This window comes from Thunnus thynnus, chromosome 11 (genome assembly GCF_963924715.1).
Source record: "Thunnus thynnus chromosome 11, fThuThy2.1, whole genome shotgun sequence".
NCBI classification, from domain to species: Eukaryota; Metazoa; Chordata; class Actinopteri; order Scombriformes; family Scombridae; genus Thunnus; species Thunnus thynnus.
The window spans coordinates 22,925,563-22,944,891 of record NC_089527.1 but is presented as its reverse complement, the minus strand read 5'-3'; the positions used below and the strand labels follow the sequence as shown (position 1 = coordinate 22,944,891).

Sequence of the window (19,329 nt, the reverse complement as noted above, 5' to 3'; positions counted from 1 at the left end):
GTCACTCACTGACATTTTTTGCAAGGACCATAATGTATTATAATTCTCATAGTTGTAATACATTATAACCATTTTATAATGCATTATAATCTTTTTTTGAAGGAGTCACTTTTGTTGATCAAACATTTACATAAAAGTAAAATATACAGATATTATATACAGTTTTAGATATTATCTATAATTTGAGTCAATTTAGTGTTTATAGTGAATTTCTGGGGGAAACACTACATTAGTGAAATGTAAATGTCCATCATTCAGATGTTCATCATCAAAAAGTTGTGTCAAATTAGAGTACTCAATTCATTGTCTGTTGTGACAAATACATTTTACAATGTTTTGTGTTGTTCTTGCATAGAGTTAATGATATTTTTGACTTTACTTAAAGCAAACAATGACCACTTAGAGTAACATTATAATGCATTATAACAGTGATTATAATGATAACAATATATTACAACTCTGAGAATTATAATGTCAGTGAGTGACCAGCAATTATGAAGCTTTATGGCACTTGACCTTATAAGTTATAATGTGTTATCATTATTGTTATAAAGAATTATGAATATTTATGAGTGTTTATAACTATAATTATACAGTGCTATGAGCAGATTATAACACATTATAAGTATGTTTTTGATCCATTATATACATGGGCGTCATAGAAAGTGTTACCTCTAAACCCTGAACACACTCACACATACACACAAACACTCATCTCTCTATAGCTAATGCAGAATGTTGTAAAAGATTTAAATATTTTTGCTTGAAGGTCTGATACATTTGGATTTGAATACTGCATTTTACCTGGGCTGGGAGATTTCCCGGTTAATGTTTTTTAAATATTAACACACATTTACATACACACATAAACTCCCCTCTGTGATCGTCTGGGGGGTTGTAAGCGACCTGGTGTAATGTGTAAACAGTTCCATGAGCCGTAATTCCTGTATGCCTGTCCTCTTTCCAACTGGAGCTTTATTTTTTTCCCTCTACTCTCATTTCTGGGCCTAAAATCAGGTTAGCGTTTTATAAGGAGCTTAGCGCAGAGGGCCACAGTGTGCCACTAATGTAATAGAGTATCTCTCTCTCTCTCTCTCTCTCACTCGCTCTCTCTCTCTCATTATATTCTGTCCTCTTTTCTCTTTGTGCATTTGCTTACCCTGTCATGGAGTGACCTTCTCTCTCTCTCTTTCTCTCTCTCTTTTTCTCTTTCTCCCTGCCTGGTTTTCTCTCTCCTTCCACTTCCCTCGCTCCCTTCCTTCTGTATCTCCCCCCCTGTCTGCAGATGTGGACGACGCAAGCCTGAGGTTTTGGACAGTGACAAGACAACTTGGCATAGAGAGGAGGACGAAGAGAAGCAGAGGCCACAGACACTGCGTAAGATCATTCATTTTTTGTGCTGGATGTTGTGTGAATTTTTGTGTTTGACATATTTTCACACTGAGCTGGAGGACTACTTTTCCTTATGAATGTCAGGTGTATTTTGTGCTGCAGTGCGTGACATGGGAAGTTTATGATCAAGCTGTTGTTGTGGATTAGGGTGCGGTGAAATCTTACAAGGATCTCTCTGCAATGTCAATAATCCACGGGATTATCCTCTGTTTCTGTTGGGACTATAGCTCGGCTCGCTGGATGGCAAAACTCTGAGGAACAGCCTGATTCATGAGCGCTATAGTTCAGGGCTGTGGTGGTAATGTCACAAGCAAGAGATTGATTTGTTACAGGGAAAAAGGTTCGAATGTGTAAATCAAATAGGACATATCACATGAAACTTTTCATGGGGCATTTATACGCCCATTCTTACGCTCCTGTCCTTTTCAGCAGATTGTGAGCCATCTATGATATGAGAGGTGCAGCGTGGACTTTGCATGTTTATCCATAAGTTGACACATCTTGTCTTATCAGGCACCCGTGTAGTACAGGATCACGCTTCACGCAACAGTTCCTAGGCTACACAGACAGAATTGTATGATACAGGGAAAATGATGTGGGCATATCTAAAATAGAAAGCCATCCTTGTGCTGGGTAAAAAAAAATTTGTAAAACAAATGTGAACAAGCACCCTGCACTGAATCTTGCAGCCAGTAACACATCAACCCAGTCTGGGTGTTTCTCAGGCAAGTGTTGCATAAGATGTCTGAGAGCTAAGATTTGAGCTTTTGCTTTGTTCACAAAATATAATACATTATCCAGGGTGCAGTGCTATGAGATATGTATACCCTTCACTCTAGGGAGAAATGAAATTAGAAATTCTGTAACCTATATGGTGTGTTGTTTTTTTTCTCCTGGAGACACTGTATGTGGTGTCTTTACAGCCTAACTGCTATAAAGGTTTGTTGTGTTCCTGATAATGCCAATAAACCTTTGAACCTCAAGTCCAAGTGTCACATCTTCAGGGTATTACACCAGTCCATTGTGTGCATATGTGTGCCTGCCAGAGAACAGAGCACGCCACTGGAGCGTTCACACCACGTTAGCCGCCCTCCAGCATGTGACGAGAGCCTTTAAAAACTGTACGCCTGAGGCCTGTATAGTCACAATTGCTTTTCATTATCAGGGCGTCTCTTTACACTCCTTCCTGTCATCTGTTCTGCGCTTGTTGTAGGGATCAGGCTGATGGATTCTTTCTCTGGAGATACAGAAGAAAACACTGAGGACATTCCAGGTGAGATTATCCATCATGTAGTTGTACGTAAGAGAATTACGGCGAAGGGAAAGCAAGTCTTTGATAAAAATGAGCTGTAAAAACAAAGTGCATTGTCAGCATAACATGAAAACACATGACTAGTGCAAGGACCATTTGTTGTCAATGATTGATCATAAACTACAGCAAATACACCTGATGTAACAATTAAATAAAGATCATGAGGGAGTATACAAGATGTAGAGAGATTATATGAGCTCTGCGCATGTGTGAGCCGCTGTGACCTGGATCCATCTCCATGTCGATCTCTGTCAGGGCGTAAAAAGTCTAAGCTGAAGTCTCTGAAATCTCGTCTCTTCGGGAGGAGCAAGAGAGCAGGTGGAGAGGTAAACACCAAACTCAGCCAGTCGGTCAGTGACATCACTGCAGGAAAGGGACTCGGATCAGATGAAGATTTGGCGTGAGTGTCAACATGATAGTAAATCTTGTGCGGTGCATGTTGTTTTTACGGCTCGGTTTCTGTTCTCCTTTCTAGTCTATACCTTCACCACTCCTCTGTTTTCTCTGCTGCTACCTCAGATGCTCCCAAGGAATGATGGGATCCCGAGCATTTTCCCATGATAGCATCTTTTTGGCGGATTTGGTCCTGTCAGACGCTGAGCCAGCCAGGGTCTTATCCCAAGAGAACGTTCACAGCAAGATCAAAGCTTTGCAGGTAACCCTTTATTCAAGGCTTATTCAAGGCTAGTCTTTATCAGTGTAGCTCTTTTAAAAACACCAGGCTATGCTCTGATATGACAGATAAAGCTTCAGCAGCAGAAGTTGCATTTGGGGCCACCTCCTCTGGTTCTGCCTGTCAGACGTCCAGAGGAGCTCTGCAACCGCTCAGAGGATGACAGTCTTCCTCACAGCCCCACTAAAATCTCGAGATGTGACGTCACAACCCAGGGAGCCCTCAGCAAGGTGATTTATCATCCCTCTCAGGTGATACTGTACATGCTTAGTTATCGGCTTAACTGATCAGTCCGAGGATTTTCAGTTTTTTATGATTAGAGATTAGAATTGAGATTGGGTTTAGTTTAAGGTAGAAGTTAAGGTTGGGCATGTTGGAGAGGATCAGATTAAGTATTAAGGAAATAATACAAGTAATGTCCACCCCATAATTGAAAAAATGAGCCTCTGTATTTGCCCTTTATTTTCAGTACTATAATTTTTTTTTGTGCCTTTCTTCTCAGACCGTCTCCCAGCCATTCTGTCGTCCACTCTCACCCATCCTCAAACCTGCATCCACTAAATCTGTGCCCCCAACTCCATCCCATATCTTTCCTCTTTCTGTCTCTTCCAATCCCTCTCCTTCTGTCGTTGAGCCCCCATCGGACTTCAGTTCTCCAGTCCAGTTTACTCCCTGCCTGGACACGTCTGCTGCACGCCATCGGATGTCTGTTAAGCCCAAGAACCAGAGGGCCAGCACCAAGAAGAGGCTCGCTACAGTGAGTGACTGCCACCTTATACAGTACACTATTTGTAAAGACACGCCTCCTGCACTCGCTTATCTGCCTTCTGTCTCTTTTTTGGCAGCCTGATTCTCATTTACACATGCTGAACAACATTGACCACCCTGAGCCCATGAAAGAAGAAGAGCAATGGTTTAGTGCTAAAGAGGAGGTGACACTGGAAAAAGAACAAGGAGGGGTCAAAACTCCTATTACATCTCAACGACTTCCTTCAAAATCCCCAGAACTAGTGTCGATCACATCAGAGGCAGCACCCAAATCATCCAGTCTTCCTTTTTCCCAACAGGACCATGTTCTTCCTGGGAGATCGCCCTCTATATCCTCCCAAATACTTAGAGTTAAGCCTCATAGACATGGAAATGTAACGCTGAGTGAACGGCCACACTCATCCTTCATACCGTCAGAGCTGAAGGAAAAGAGAGAGGGCCTGGGGGAGTTTGAAATACAGGTCATGTCCCATGACAAGAGGAATAGTCTAAACAAGGCTGATATAAACTCTAAAGAAGTCTCCTCCAACAAACTCTCCACTAGCTTGGGCTCATTGGTGGCATCCAGGTCTTCCTCTGTTTGCCAGCAGGTTCAAGGTGAACCAGAGAACAATATAGGAATAAAGAGACCCTATACAGGATCTGGGTCCTTTCATTTCTCCATCACCTCTGCCAAAAACCGAGATGGTGAGAGACCCCGATCAAGCAGTTTTGTGGGAGTGCTGGAGCAGGTTGGGACCTGGCCGAAGACCGTAGAAGGAGCAGAGGATACACCCCCTCTTAGCATGAAGGAAAAAGAGGGACATAAAGACTTACAGCCCACAGGGGGCCCTATTGCTGTGGGAAGACTGAGACAAGAGGGAGCTCTGCACAAAAGCTCAGTTCTTCCATGGGACAGGAGGGACAGTCTGAAAAAAGTAGAACCAGTGACAACATCTAAAAATGTAATCACAGATGCGGGCGCTTCAGAGGCGGAGGAGCTGGAGAGCAGTCAGGAGTTGGTGGAAGAGGCGGTAGAAGCAAAGGAGCAGCAGGGAGAAGAAGGAAAGACAGCGTTTGGTGTTAAACTGCGCTCCACATCTCAGTCTGTGAGATTTCGGTCTGACGCTCCTTCCAACCATCATTTGAAGCCACTGATATGTGAGGAGCAATGTGACAAACAAAAAACACAGGAAATAAGTAATAATGCCAACTACATGTCTAAAAAATTGCCAACATCCACCTCTGGAGACCTCAGGCTGACAGGTGAGTGTCTGAGAATTTCACCTTGTAGCAGATTTTTAATCTTTGGTTCACTTTTTACTTCAAAAAATGCTACTAAGCAAGGCCTGAAATAACAACTCACAGCCATCTTTTCAGTTCCGTATAGGGTTAAAGGATATGATAAGATAAGAATGCTATTTCAGTGAAAAGAGATACATTTCACATAGTAAATAATCACTTTAGAGTGATAAGATTTTTTACTGGTCACAAGGAACCTTTGTACTCATTAAAATACCACCCAGGCTAACTTTAACAGTGCTGCCAAGTGTGTCTAACAGATTTCTGTCATTCCTTAGATCCAACCCAATCTGGCTTCTCCCTTCCAATCAAGAATAACCCTCCATCTAGCGGTGATCCTCCCACCACACGCAAAGAAGTCCAAACAACTTCAAAAGAAGTAGAAGCTGCCCTCACAGCCTCTCAGGAGCCCCAGCCTGCTCCTCAAACGGCCTCATCTGAGGTGTCCTGGATGAGCCTGGCGATGGAAAAGACCAGAAGCCTCCAACAGCTTTTCACTAGTAGATTTCCCAGAGACTTTACAGGCGGGCAGGCAGTGGCTCGACCACAAGTGCAAGTGCAGCCAACAAATCAAACAGAGACATCGACTGGGGAACAAGTAGAGACACAGACTGTAAAATTACAACAAAGTACGACACCTCTGCTGGCTGCAAATCAGCCATTAACTGATACAGTCAAAGCAGAAACAGTTCAAAGTAGAGGCCAATCACTGACTGCCAAATCATCAGTTATGCAAACTGTGCAAGAAAAGATGTCAACAACATCTCCTAGTCAGTCAAACACTTCTAAAGAACCGCAAATGTCAAAACAAGTCAATGAACCCCAATTACACACAAGTACAGCTCAGCCTGTCTCAAACTCTGTGTCTCATTCAGCTGTACAGACAAACCTATGGACAACCCAGTCTCCCTTACGCTCTTCTCCACAAACAGTAACCACATCTCAGTTTGCACAAGCAAGTGCCACTCAGACTCTTGCACAATCTTACCTTTCCTCAGGCCAGCAGCAACCCCCCTGGAGCAATCGGAGTCTCCAACCCCCCAGCCAGCCCAAATCCACAACTTCAGCTGCAACCTCAGTTTCTACCACCTCAACAGCCACAGCTCCGTCTCCACTGTCTGCCTTGGGAAGAGGGGAAAGAGCAGTCACTGTGCTGGAAAAAGAGAGCCCATCACTGTTAGGGAAGCGGGCAGTTTGGGCTGGGTCAATAAACGAGAAGGCTGCTTTTTTGGAGAAACGGGCAGAGTGGACCAATCTTTCTGGAACCAAGGGGGTTTGTGGTACTTCTTTGTAACTGTCTTTCTGTTACTGTGAATCAATTACAGGATAAGTCTGGTGATGTTCTACATTTTTCTGATCAACAAACCCCATCATTCCTTGTCTGTGATTCTTAATTCTTACTGAAGATGTAAATCTTAAAAATTGGACTAGTTATTTCCTAAAAAGCTGGACACTGTAGATTTTTATGAATGTTACTCAAACAGGAGTACACAGTGTTTTTGTTGGGACTATTTGGTGTGCTGGTGAGTATTTACGACAGCAAGACAGTGTATGAAGGACTTAGTCTAAATAAACTACAGTGCCCATGTTCTTTGTAATGTAGGAACATGTTATGCCAACGCAACAGTGTGGCTCATTTATGTGTTTTTAATAGCTTTTGGACAACAATGGAGGTCTATGGCACAGAGAAATAAGCTATATATATATCAGGCTTTGGCTACACAGGCAATACTTGTTAGTAGGATCAATTCATTGTTGTGTTGGTCTCTTCACAGGGTTTGTTGACTGAAATATATAGAATATCAACAAATTTATCTTTTAACTACTAGACTGATAATTTACCTGAACAGATGATCTAACTCTGTCTGTTTTTCTCAGGTTGAAGGGAAGAAAGCTCAAACAGACACACAGACATCAGGTGAATCCCCTGCTTCAGTTAAAACCACACCTCTAAGCAAAGACACAAACCTGGAGGAAAGACAAGGAGTGAACCTTGCAGGTGTGTTGACTCACATGAATTATGAATGAGAACTGTAGAAATGCTGAATTTGTATTCAGTATCTCCATTTGCAGCAACATGACACAAGTGTTTTCTTTCAGAGTCAAGTCCCACCAAAATTCCAGAAAGGCCTCGTGAGGACAAATGGCTGCGGAAAAATGTGGGGTCTTCTTCATCACCCTCGTCGTCACCTACACTGTCATCAGCGTTGCAGTCCATGTCGGAGAGTGGCCAGCCGTCCTGGATGGAACTGGCCAAGAGAAAGTCGATGGCTTGGAGTGATAAGACCATGGACTAAGAAGGAAAACAGACAGATTTAAAGGGTGTGCACACAACACTTTGAACAGCCCTGCAGACAAATACCTTGATGAAGGTTTTTATGTTGTATTTTTAGTGGGACTGTCAGTAAGTGTTGAGTCAACTAATTTAAGAGGATGTAGGGCTGTTGTGTTTGTGTATTGAAGTGTATTGTAAAATGTTATTTTGAGAGACACAGAGAGAGTATATATTGAATAAACACAGTTGATTAAAATTCCTCTCTACCACAACCACTTTAAGATAAAGGGTATTTCTAAATAATGTTTCATGTGATTCAGCATTTCACTGCTAATAATAGCTTAAGTTATATAATAAAGTTTCTAATGTTAAGTTTCTGTGTTGTCAAGTGCCTTAATGTAACAATGGAGATACAATATTTAATGACTCCATTAAAATATAAATTAGCTGACTTTATTGCCTTAAGTAAATCAGAAATTATTAAAATTCTCCAACTATGGATGAAAGATATGTTTGCTAAAACATATTTTTAACTAGTCCATATGGGGTTATAACAAGTGAATGTGGACACAACAAATATAATTGCATTATTTCCTCTGGAACTTATGTGGAAAGCATTAGTCAACACTGAAGTCGATGCAAGGAAGTCTGAGTCTGTGACTGCAAACCCAAATGTGGCACAAAAGCTTTTTCCTGTGTGGTAAGAGTAAAATATAAATACATCATGGGAATCCATTTACTCACTTATTTGGCCTACAGCCCCACCTGCAGGCCTGTTTTTGACCCTACCCTGAGCTGCATTATTATCTTGAAGAGGTATCATGACGTGTCTTTTTGCTTGAAACTACAATAAAGAAAGGTGTGTTGATAATGAAAATGTTCATAATCTAAAACCTACTAAAGACCCTCCACACCTGTAGCCCACCCACACGGGTATTCTCACTTATTTGCCTGATTAGAGCAGCTCTCAGGACTTCAAGGGCATGTGCAGAGTGTGATCGATTGACATATCCTGTCTGCTTTATCGCACCTAAGGCACAACTACTTGCACCGTTATCATTCTTATTAGTTTGGTGACCTGGATAATTTCCAGCATAGCCCTGCTCAACTTAATCAGAGGTCAAAGTAGAGGTGCAACGTTACACTGATTGTTCATGTTCATGCACTATTTTTATTCATTTTGATATTTCATAGTATAGTATTTTAGCTTTTATTTATCTTATTGTGTCCTACCTATTACCACTGTTGGGAGAGCTTAAAGGCCAGGAATTTAATTCCCAGCAATGACTGCCATGCTTATAATTTCTGTGCATTTGATAAATAAAGACCTTGAACCTTGAATCGGCCTGAACAAGTGGAAACGTGTGTGGGTGTGCAGGGCCTTTAAGGTACTTGCTCCAATGCTGCATTTGGATGTGTGGTTTAGTATTCCTGAGTCTTTGTTACACATAGTTAAGCTTTATTTATCCAGGAGGTCTCATTGAAATCAAAATCTCTTTTGCGAGGGAGATTTGAGAACAAGTCAGTCACACAGACAATCCACATACACACACACACACACACACACATACAGACACACTAATTAAAACAAGACAAAAAACAGAGAAGCAGACTTCCCTAGTTCAAAGAGATTTTCAACCCTATATTCTGTGATCTGGTATCATGATGGTTCACTTTAAACTCCAAAAGGATATTAAAAATCTCTGCGACTTAGATAGCATTGCCTTATAAATAAAGGCCTTCTCTGTCAGTGGTGACCTTGGTTTAGAGCCAGCAGCACGAGCAAACAGCATATCTCTATAATCTAATGTTGATAGTACAATGGACCGAATGTTTTGTACTGTTTTGAAGGGAGAAATAATTCCTGCATAAGATTCCAATTTGAATTTATATGTTTGAGTGTGAGTTTTGCAGGACAATCTGCTGTCTAACCAAACTAAAGTATTTTTAGTGCTGTATTGTATTGATTAGAGTTCGATTGAGGGCATGGATCAGCGAGGGAACATCAAAGGTTCTTACTGCTGTGAAAAGCACAAATAGAAACCACTAAACAGTGTAGTACAAATACAACACCAGCATTAAGTCCAGCTTCAGAACCAGTTGTGGAAGAAGTATAATGTACAGATCCTTCACTGAAGTAAAAACAGCAATTACACCATTTAAAAATACTCTGTTACAGTAGAGGCCCTGACTGAATGTTACTTAAGTGAAAGTACTTAATTATTAATCAGCAAAATGTACACAGATGATGAAAGGATGCATTTTCACACATTTAATTCCAACAAGAAGGGTATGGAAATACATGACTCATTCACTGCATGTAGGTGATTTCTACTTTTGCCCAGGTTTACATTTTATTTCTTACACCATTTAGTTTACACACACACACACACACACACACACACACACACACACACACACACACACACACACACACACACACACACAGCAGTTTTGGTTCCTGAAATATTTGGAGATACTGTCTTAACATAATTTTGGTCCAATCTTTAGTACTTTCTTGTTTTTTTTCCTTACAGCTGTCGCCAAGTGCTTGCTCATGGGGGAATTGTTGGGTCTCTGTAAATTAAAGAGTACAGTCTAGACCTGCTCTATGTGAAAAGTGCACTGAGATGACTTTTTGTTGTGATTTGGCGCTATATAAATAAAATCGAATTGAATTGAATTATTTCTTGAACAATATGCACTGGCAATGAATTCCACCTGGAGCTAATTTCTTCTAAATTAAACAAATGTACATATGCTTTCCACCACTGTTAAAAACCTACCAAACAACTGAATCGATGCACAAACAGCTGTTTTTGCAAGACTTTTGTAATCAATTACGGGTTTATCTCTGTATCTGGTTAGTCAGCTGTTAACAGCAGGGTTTTCTGTCACCCTGAAAAAGCCTGTTATAAAATCAATTCCCCTGGCACCTCAGTAGGGGTCGCTGTAGGCCGGCTCTCTATTGCACAATCTTCCAGCGTTATAAAAGCGCATACACGTGAGTTTGTAAACAAGGGAGTGAGTGTATGAAGGCGGCCATTCTCCCAGCTCAATGAGGCCACATTACTTTCCCCTGGCAGTATTTGCCAACATCCTGTGCCTCTGTCAAACCTACACCCTGAGGAGCTCGGTGTCCTGGGTCGTCTCCTCCAACGATGTGGTGGAGGACGCGGACCTGTCGGAGGAGGTGGCCCCGGCGTTGCTGGTGGACAGTGCCGGGCTGTGGAAGCAGGCGTATCCGTCCTCCAATGTCCTCGGAGACAGCGTGGAGACTCCTGGAGAACTAGTCAAGCCCGAAAGCGACGATGTGGCGCAGCTTTCCTCTCGCCTGTTTTCATATCGGCTGGAGAAAGTGAAGAAGTCCGCTAGCGGCAGTCCTCCTCCGCACCAGGAGACCGCCAGGACTGCCAGATATATAGCTCACTACAGTGACTGGGGATATCTGGCCACCATTTCCACTCAGGACAAGGTAACACACACAGGGGGGAGTGGTCCTCATTCATATAAAGACAAGATATTTGTAGGAAGAATATATGTTTTCTCTGATTTGGGACATGACCACTGTGTGAGCACAGTGGTTTCAATAGCATGTTTAAAACAGGACTAGCCAAGAAAAAAGCTTCCAAACATGTTTTAGGAGTTATATAAAATCATTTGGTGGAATAGTAAATTGTGCCTGGCATGCTTTTTCAACCAAAAAAGTCCATTCCCAGTGTATGTGCACTGTAAGCTTCAAGTTTCCACATCACACTTGTGTAAGTTGTGTAATGGCCCTCAATTGGCTTCAGCAAACAAATATGAAAACAGCTTCTAGTATCAAACTCTGCACATACATCATCCTGCACAGTGAAGCTCAAACCTCCAACTAAAGGAACAAGAAGAGGTGCATATTTTTGACTGGAGGGGGACTTTAAAGTATTCTCAAAATAAAGAGGACCTTGGTATAGCTGAAACTGTGCAATTAATCAATTAGTTGAAAATGTATTGCCAATTTTGATAATGAATTCATCATTTAAGTCATATTCAAGCAAAAAATGCCCACTCACTGGTTCAGTTTTCTTCAAATGAGGACACTGGGGCCAAATTTATTTGTGAATTTGTTTTTAGCAACCTTGTTTGAGAATTAGTTCAGAAGTCAAATGATTTCTAAATATTTAGAACATTTAAACATTTTGACAGTGGTGAGAGGTGTGTTGTAGGGATTCATCACCTCCATGTTTCTAAAATCCTGACTACAGCTGTCTACTGTACTATTATAGTAAACTGAACATCTTGAGTTTTGGAGCGAAAAAAAAACATTGGCAACATTTATCAATTTTCTGACATTTTACAGACAAATTGATGAATCAAGCTAATATGTAGTTGATTAAATCATTACTAAAAATAATCACTTGTTGCAGCTCTAGACCTCAGTGTGATTATTATCAGTGTTTTCAGATGTTGATTAAACTGAACCACAGAAGTAACATGAATACTTGACCCTAAAAAATGTCAAATTTAAGTACACATTCTAAAAGATATTGGTAACCACCTTTTTTAAATCATATTTACTATGTGTAACTTGTAAACTGTGCCTCAGGTCCATATTCTCCCCACAGAATACTGAGAATATGACCTCTGTTACCTCAGTGATAATTTAAAGTTGATTATTGCCACTGAAATAGACAGGAATCAACATGATTGAATTTACTCTGTAAAAAGATGCGTCTGGTAACATCCAACTTTTTTTCAGATCAAAGGTCTCCCCTTTGGGAACATCTTCTCAATCAGTGATGGAACGCTGGACAACAGCACTGGAGTTATCTACTTTTATGTGACTCCAATGGACAACACTGTGGCGGATCTGAAAAGCAATCCCTACGCTTCTCTCACATTCTCAGAGGCTGAGGGAGAATTCTGCAGGTAAACCTCAACTTTTAATGGACTCCACAAAATTCAATGACAGATTAATCTGCAACAGTAATTAACTACAAATAATTAACTACATCCTTGGCTTGGTGCGAATCCGCCTGAGGTAAACCCAGAGGCTTCCCTTTGTCTATAGTTGACAGATTAATCTTCCCCCGGGTAAAAATTAGCTGCTGGGCCACATTAATCCCCTGTTCCTCCCACACTCTGTATAATTTGTACAGTATTTCTATGTTAAATAATATCATCTGGCCTGAAGTTTGCTGTGTGGTCATTTGATTAAATGCAAATTAACTGAGAAAATATGAAACATTCAAGCATAAAACTGAAATATTCAAGGTCTTAAAACTAAGGCCACAAGATTAGGTAATAAAGCAGGACCTATGTCAATTCCCTTAGTATGTCAGCAGATATTTTCTGTTTAATTAGCCTGAACCACACAGTAAGCCTGGAGCTTTTGGGGCCTCTAGAGTTCTGTGGCCATGGGGGAAGTTACTGAGATGCTCAAAAAAGATAGACCCTTAATGTGTGTGTGTGTGTTACAATAGTAACATGGTCTTATGTGTCTCAAGGCAAATGGTGTATGATCCAGAGGATCCAAGATGTGCTCGACTCACATTAACAGGCAAGATGGTGGAGGTGGCCCCGGAGGAGCTCATGTTCGCAAAGGAGGCAATGTTCTCAAGGTAGCTTAGTGTATGGAGCATAGTGTGTGAATGCATGCTGGCTTCCCTTCCACCCTGAAAATGAGAGAGAACAATATTTGGTGCAGAATCTCAAATTGTTGCTCTTGTTATTGTAGACATCCTGTGATGGCAAAGTGGCCAGTTGGACACAAGTGGTTCTTCATGAAGCTGGAGTTGATCCAGGTCTGGCTGCAGGACTGGATCGGAGGCACATCACTCATTCCGCTGGAGGACTACTTCAAAGCTACGCCCTTCTGAGAATATCCCAACCCCTGCATCACGTCAGCCTATAGATCATCTCAGCTGTCTACACCACAGACGTCACTGTATATATGGGGAGAGAATTCCCAAAGCAGCAACGTGCAAAGGAAATTAAAAAAACTTTTTCAACTATTGCTATTTTAATCAGTGATTATCCTTCACATCAACTTTTTCTCTTTTGCCACACAAGTGGGCCTGTCACACAAGATCAACTAAGCATTTTCCTGTTTTTGGTGTGTGAATGTATTTAAAGTCTATAAGCTTGTTAAATTTGATGGTCACAGAAATCACATGGCATAGAAAATTCTGTGTCATTTAATGTATTCTTTTTGAACAAAGTATTTTATGGGTTTGCATTACAATGTGTACTGTTTGAAAAATAAATGAATGTTAGCATGCACAATTATTGTGCATACTTTTAAATAAATCATTAATTACTTGTGTTAGTATTTGAAACCTTCAAAGGGATTCTGTGATGTCAGCACTCAGCTCTGGTTTTTCATTTTGAGACAAAAATGTCAGTGAAGATAAAGTTGATCAAAGTTATAGAGCCCCAGTTAAGTGTGGTTAAAAAATCTAGTACCTGGGGCAACTGATTTGAAATCAGTTTTTATTAGCTAGACTGTATGGTTGACAAAACAATCTCACCTCAATATAGTAGCTGTTCTGGAGCTTTCAATCATATCCCATTACCTTCACTAGCAGACTGAATTTTAGTTGTTCAAATTTCCATTTTTTCTGAGCACTTTAAGAACTTAAACTTGCATGCTCCATCTGTTGATGAAGATTGTGACATGATTGTAATCTCTAGCTACGAAATAGACTACTACTATATTAAATGGCTATTTCTTGATGCTTTATAAATGGCTGGGCCAGTGTTCTTGGTATATTAGGGAGTGTGAAGGAGCAGACATGCACTACATGGCCACTAGATGGCGGGCTTTCTATTTGTTGAACAAGCAGTGGTTATCGCAGGGTGGAGAACAAAAGTTGGTCTTTGTCACACTTGAGCCACAGAAAAAAGCTAAGAAGCCTGATAACGACCCATTCATTTGAATCAGGTGTGTTGGAGCAGGGAAACATCTAAAACAAACAGGGCAGAGGTGCCCCAGGACCAGGATTGAAAAACACTGCGCTAGACGCCTCTGGTTCAGTTAAATTACAACTGTAACTTCTGCTAAAAAAATTAACTAACTAACGTCCTAAATGTCACATTTAAATCTTTACGCAAGTGACGTTGCAATTGATTTAAATGGAAAGAATTCGTTGATGTTTTGAACTGTATACTGCAGTAAACACATAACTGCTTTATTTTGAAAGCTGTCACCGGAAGAGCCGCTCGTACACACGAGCTCAACTGACAGGTGGAAGCCGCCTGCTTAGTTTTCGAAACGGCTTTCTGGCGATAACGGTTCCATGTTAAAAATTTGAAAGTATATTGTAGCCAGCAAGTCGTTTAATAACTGAAGTGGACAGCCTCAGAGTGTGTAACCACTCGGCGAAAAACAGCAAAAGAGAGTCCAGTCTCTCTGTTTTTTTATGTTTTGGTAATCTGCGGCAGAGTTTCAATTTAATGTTAGCCTGGCAGCTAACTGGCTAACATAACATATTGTGTCGCAGCCAGCTGGCTAACATGACAAGTAGAACTTTCTGGCTACAGTGAAGAGGTAGGCTCATGTGATGGTTGTTAACAGCACGCTGTCTGGTTTTTTCTGTACTCATCTGTTGCCAGTTGAAGCGGAATCAACGTGATTTAAGGCGTAGCCTGTCCGTCAGAGACCGAGCAGCCTATCCCAGAGGATCAACCGTCACACACTGGAAATGCCTCCTACTTGTAACTTGTAGGCTGTAAAATTAAAATGGATTGTATCGGCAGCTAGCTTGTTCTTTCTTAACCGACCATGTAAACTGTCTCGTCACAGAAGGCGGTCGACTCGTGACTGATCGCTGTAGGACGGTTCAGGAGGAGCCAGTTACAGCCCTCCGAATAACGGGAAGAAAAGACGCACCGAGACCGAGGGGCACCTCCGAGCTCTCCCCTCCTCCGGCCGTGTAAACTGGAGCGCTTTTACCGTTTGACGCCCCCATATGCCTGCGCCTACGCACGTCCCAACACCCTGAAGGCAGGCACAGAGAGAGAGAGAGAGAGAGAGAAGGAGGGAGGGAGGCAGCGGCAGCTCCGGGGTCCCCGACACTCAACCGAGGAGCGGCATCGCTGAAATGAGATGAGGCTCAGAAATGGAACTGTGGCCACTGCGATTATTTTCTTCACGTCTTTCCTCAGCCTGTCCTGGTACACAGCGTGGCAGAATGGCAAAGGTAAGCTGAGCACTTTGGTCATCACGACCACCACACAAATATAAGGTGTGTGGTAAGGCCTGGTTCCCAAACTAGCAGACATGGAGCTGACGTGGGTCCAGCAGCAGCATGTCGTAGGACAGCAGGTGTTGCCGTTCACCTCAGACCCATTGGGTTACTATTTAGCACATCGGTATTAACAGGGAACGTCTAATTCCCTACATGGTCGTGGTGATATGTACATAATACTTAGGGGTACCTGCTGTAATTAGTGGCATTTTAAAATTGGAATTGTTTTTAATTGTCACCATTGCCACTGATGTATGCGTTTTCACAGCTCGACAGTATGGCAGCTATGTAGTCAGTTCTCATCTCTCCTCACAGATCGTTGCTCATTGCCAGGCTGTTCTGTTTCCATCCACCCTCAATCAGTTAGAGATAATTTAGTATGTCCCCGACAGTTTAAAGCGCCAGGCAACACTTTATGATGATCACACCATCCAGTGCCATCCCCCCTCCTGCAGGAACATAGAGGTCTTTCATCTTAACATTAACCATATTTTTGCATTCCTTGTCTGGGCTCAGCCTTTTTACACAAGTATTCCTGTGTTTCAGCAGTATGCAAGGGCTGGGTGCGTACTTGGCTAGGGTTAGCGTAGTCTATGTTGGAAGGTTTGTGGACCTTAGTAACTTGTTATCAGGAGAGTGTAAATAATTGCAGTATTTAGATAAATTCCAAGCCAAGGCTTCATATTGAGATTACAGTGATGCTTATCAGCTTGATGAAATAGTTCTCCTGTACATGTAGTCCAGTCAGGGTCACCACTAAAGGTGGCAGAGACAGGTCTGTGGCTTAATGAAAGTGTGTATGTGATAAGCAAAGGTCAAGTGATGATGATGATGGCCTTTGTTCTGTCTGCTGCACCTGTTGATACAAAGCAATAGATCTGTAATCAGAACAAGAATACTGCAATCAGACTCTGATTATTCTCACAAATGACAAACATGGTACACTGGTTCTTAGTGTCAATGTATCATTAGCATCTGTACCCTTTTATCTGCACCTCACAGTTGTCCCTACATTTGAGAAGATTGGCATATGAGCAAATGTAAAATATGTTGTGAAATGCTTTTGCTGCTGCCACTTATCATCAATGAGAAACATGTGAGAGAATATGTGCGTTTGACATGCAGTTTGGCCTGAGATACTTAAATTTCAGGATTTAGAAAATGCCTTTGTCTTCATATACTAAATGAGACTAGGTCAAAACCTAGTATATGGCTGGACTGTGTATGGTCAGTGTGTGAAATTGTGGCCAGTTTGCTACTGGGATAGTCAGTGGTAGTGTCTATAATGTGAATTCTTGGATATTAAAAGTTTATCTGCAATTTTCTGTAGTGGTCCTAGTAATATTTGCTGGTAAAGTGTACTGAAGTAGCATATCACATGACATGGTCAAGCAACATTTGAGTCAAAAAAAAAGTTATAAATGCAGAGGAAGAACAGTACTTTTCACTCATATCTTGGGATGTTTGATTTGAAAGAGAACTTATTTTAATTCTAATTATAACTATTCTAATTATTAGGGCTGTAGTCTCCTGGTCGACTGGTCGATTAGTTGGTCGATATGCTCTCGTCCGACTAAATTCTCATTGGTCGAATAATCTCTGTGTTACATTCATAAGGAGAGAAGTGCTACATCAATAACTTTCCAGGATTAATCCATTATTTCCTGCGGCGGGAGGGACAGACTAACAAATCACATTTTGAACTCGCCCAACCTAATAGAGACTGCTGGGTTTACTGAGTGTTAACTGAACGTACTGAATGTCTACTGAATCAGCGTTTCTCGTGTAATAATATCAACAAACCCCTGCCAGACAAAAAGATATTTTTTTAATGCCAAAAATAACGCTAAATATCGGTAGCGTAACTCCGTTGAGGAATAGGGCAGTGCTTAGTATGTTTGTGTAGCGACTGGGAAAGAGTGGCAGGAAAGTGATGGTGAATGCGAGCGAAGCAGAGGAAAAGGTTAGCGGTAAGTTTTCAGTCTGGCAGTAAATGTACAGTAGCCTAAAGGCAAAACGGAGAAATGTGAGTTCACTGTGCACTCTGTCCCGTCACATCAACCCCCCCAACCCACCCGCGACTAATCGATTAGTTGAAGATTATGTACGATTTCAGTCGACCAAGATTTTCTTTGGTTGACTACAGCCCTACTAATTATCTGTTAACTCCCCCTGCTCTTTCATCTGTTTCACTCTGAGGATGTCTCTAGTTTTTCACTCTGTATTGAGTATTTTGTCAGAGTGATTGTTATTTGTGGTGCTTTAACCGTATGTTCTCCCTCTATGGTCTTTTTTTCTGCCTCTTTTCCTGTTGATGATCATGGAGGCTGCACTGGAAATTGTAAATGAAAGTTTTGTCAGCATTTTGGGTACAAATTCAGGAGGCTTATCTCTGCCCAGTTACAGCAGTTACAGTCAAATCACCCGCACCTCCAGAGCAGCCGTCCCACACTAAACTGATATAACAGATACATGACATAAAATATTAAATAAAAAGCTTGCGTTCTGGTATTAGTTAAGTTACAAAATGCAAATGCACCGCGGAGTGTCTCTCCTGCCGGCTGCTGCCAGCGCTGCCAGCTGGAGAGTCGATCACACTGGACATTAGAGAAGGAGATGCAGAGATGCTGGTACGCGTCTGTTTAAACAGGAGTTTAGCTGACTTTGTTGCATGTAAGACCGGAGCTGAGAGCATCAGAGCTTGGAGCAGAAACACAGTCACTCTGTGTCGCGCTGTTGTTCACTGCTTGAATCATCTCGGCTAATGAGGAAACTCAAACACTTGGCCAGCCGACCAGTGGTATAACTTCATCAGTCACTCAGTCACTCATGGACAACTGTGGTTATAGGGCTGGTCCGTCGTTGGTCCAGCCAACAACCAACAAAGGATGGTTATCAGGCCATTTTTACAGCAAGCAGTTAGAAAAGCACAGGTGTTACTGATAACATTGACGATGACTCTGTACTGTTCAAGTGTCCCATTGAGCCATGACAGCGTGACAGTCAGCCAGCATGAACAACACCAGGAATATTCCGCCGCCATTCATTTACATATCTGTCAATTTGACTTCAGTGAATAAGGCCTCTGAGCGCCTGTAGAAGCGTAGCGAGGATAACACGCCACAAAAAACTCAGGCAAATACACAACACATTTGCATGCTGTTTATGTGTTGTCACTTAGATAAGTGTCTTGCTTCTATGTTGTTGGCTAACCCTAGCAGGTCCAAATCATGGATGTATAAAGAGAACTGGTTACAGCGTCAGAGGTGGAGCTCTGTTCATTCCTAGGAAAATTGCTCAGTTTCTGGCTAACTTCCGGTTTAGCCCTCTGCTAACTTGAATGGGGATAAAGTAATTGTTGTCGGTCCGAATGGGTTCTGATGCTCAAAAAATGTATCCA

At 41.7% G+C, this 19,329-nt stretch overlaps 3 protein-coding genes across 4 annotated transcripts in view; all 3 read left to right on the top strand.

Annotated features, from left to right (window-relative positions):
• Positions 1 to 1,140: 1,140 nt before the first annotated feature.
• Positions 1,141 to 8,073, top strand: cracdla (cracd like a). The gene is made up of 10 exons (XM_067603910.1): positions 1,141 to 1,377; positions 2,606 to 2,665; positions 2,960 to 3,104; positions 3,224 to 3,359; positions 3,446 to 3,607; positions 3,880 to 4,134; positions 4,223 to 5,390; positions 5,705 to 6,699; positions 7,305 to 7,425; positions 7,527 to 8,073. Exons 2-10 carry the CDS (start codon positions 2,617 to 2,619, stop codon positions 7,721 to 7,723), a joined length of 3,228 nt encoding a protein of 1,075 aa, XP_067460011.1. The 5' UTR covers positions 1,141 to 1,377; positions 2,606 to 2,616; the 3' UTR covers positions 7,724 to 8,073.
• Positions 8,074 to 10,666: 2,593 nt separating this feature from the next.
• Positions 10,667 to 13,706, top strand: creg2 (cellular repressor of E1A-stimulated genes 2). The gene is made up of 4 exons (XM_067603907.1): positions 10,667 to 11,176; positions 12,440 to 12,609; positions 13,188 to 13,301; positions 13,418 to 13,706. The coding sequence occupies exons 1-4, from the start codon at positions 10,760 to 10,762 to the stop codon at positions 13,557 to 13,559; spliced, it is 843 nt and encodes a 280-aa protein (XP_067460008.1). The 5' UTR covers positions 10,667 to 10,759; the 3' UTR covers positions 13,560 to 13,706.
• Positions 13,707 to 14,909: 1,203 nt separating this feature from the next.
• The window catches only part of mgat4a (alpha-1,3-mannosyl-glycoprotein 4-beta-N-acetylglucosaminyltransferase A), a 36,912-nt gene continuing 32,492 nt past the window's right edge, over positions 14,910 to 19,329 (top strand). The window contains exons 1-2 of one of the 2 annotated variants that reach the window (XM_067603905.1): positions 14,910 to 15,229; positions 15,485 to 15,881. In XM_067603905.1, coding sequence (XP_067460006.1) covers positions 15,788 to 15,881 — 94 coding nt within the window. In that variant the 5' untranslated portion in view covers positions 14,910 to 15,229; positions 15,485 to 15,787. Of the gene's footprint in view, positions 15,882 to 19,329 lie in introns of both variants that reach the window. The other variant, XM_067603904.1, reaches the window with a different exon arrangement.

Bases quoted from the DNA above. Each gene is read 5' to 3' on its own strand.
- cracdla (XM_067603910.1), top strand. From the start codon at position 2,617: ATGGATTCTTTCTCTGGAGATACAGAAGAAAACACTGAGGACATTCCA. The intron at 3,105-3,223 runs GTGAGTGTCAAC...CTGCTACCTCAG, and splicing joins GGATCAGATGAAGATTTGGC to ATGCTCCCAAGGAATGATGG. The intron at 6,700-7,304 runs GTTTGTGGTACT...TGTTTTTCTCAG, and splicing joins ATCTTTCTGGAACCAAGGGG to GTTGAAGGGAAGAAAGCTCA.
- creg2 (XM_067603907.1), top strand. From the start codon at position 10,760: ATGAGGCCACATTACTTTCCCCTGGCAGTATTTGCCAACATCCTGTGC. The intron at 11,177-12,439 runs GTAACACACACA...ACTTTTTTTCAG, and splicing joins CCATTTCCACTCAGGACAAG to ATCAAAGGTCTCCCCTTTGG. The intron at 12,610-13,187 runs GTAAACCTCAAC...ATGTGTCTCAAG, and splicing joins GCTGAGGGAGAATTCTGCAG to GCAAATGGTGTATGATCCAG.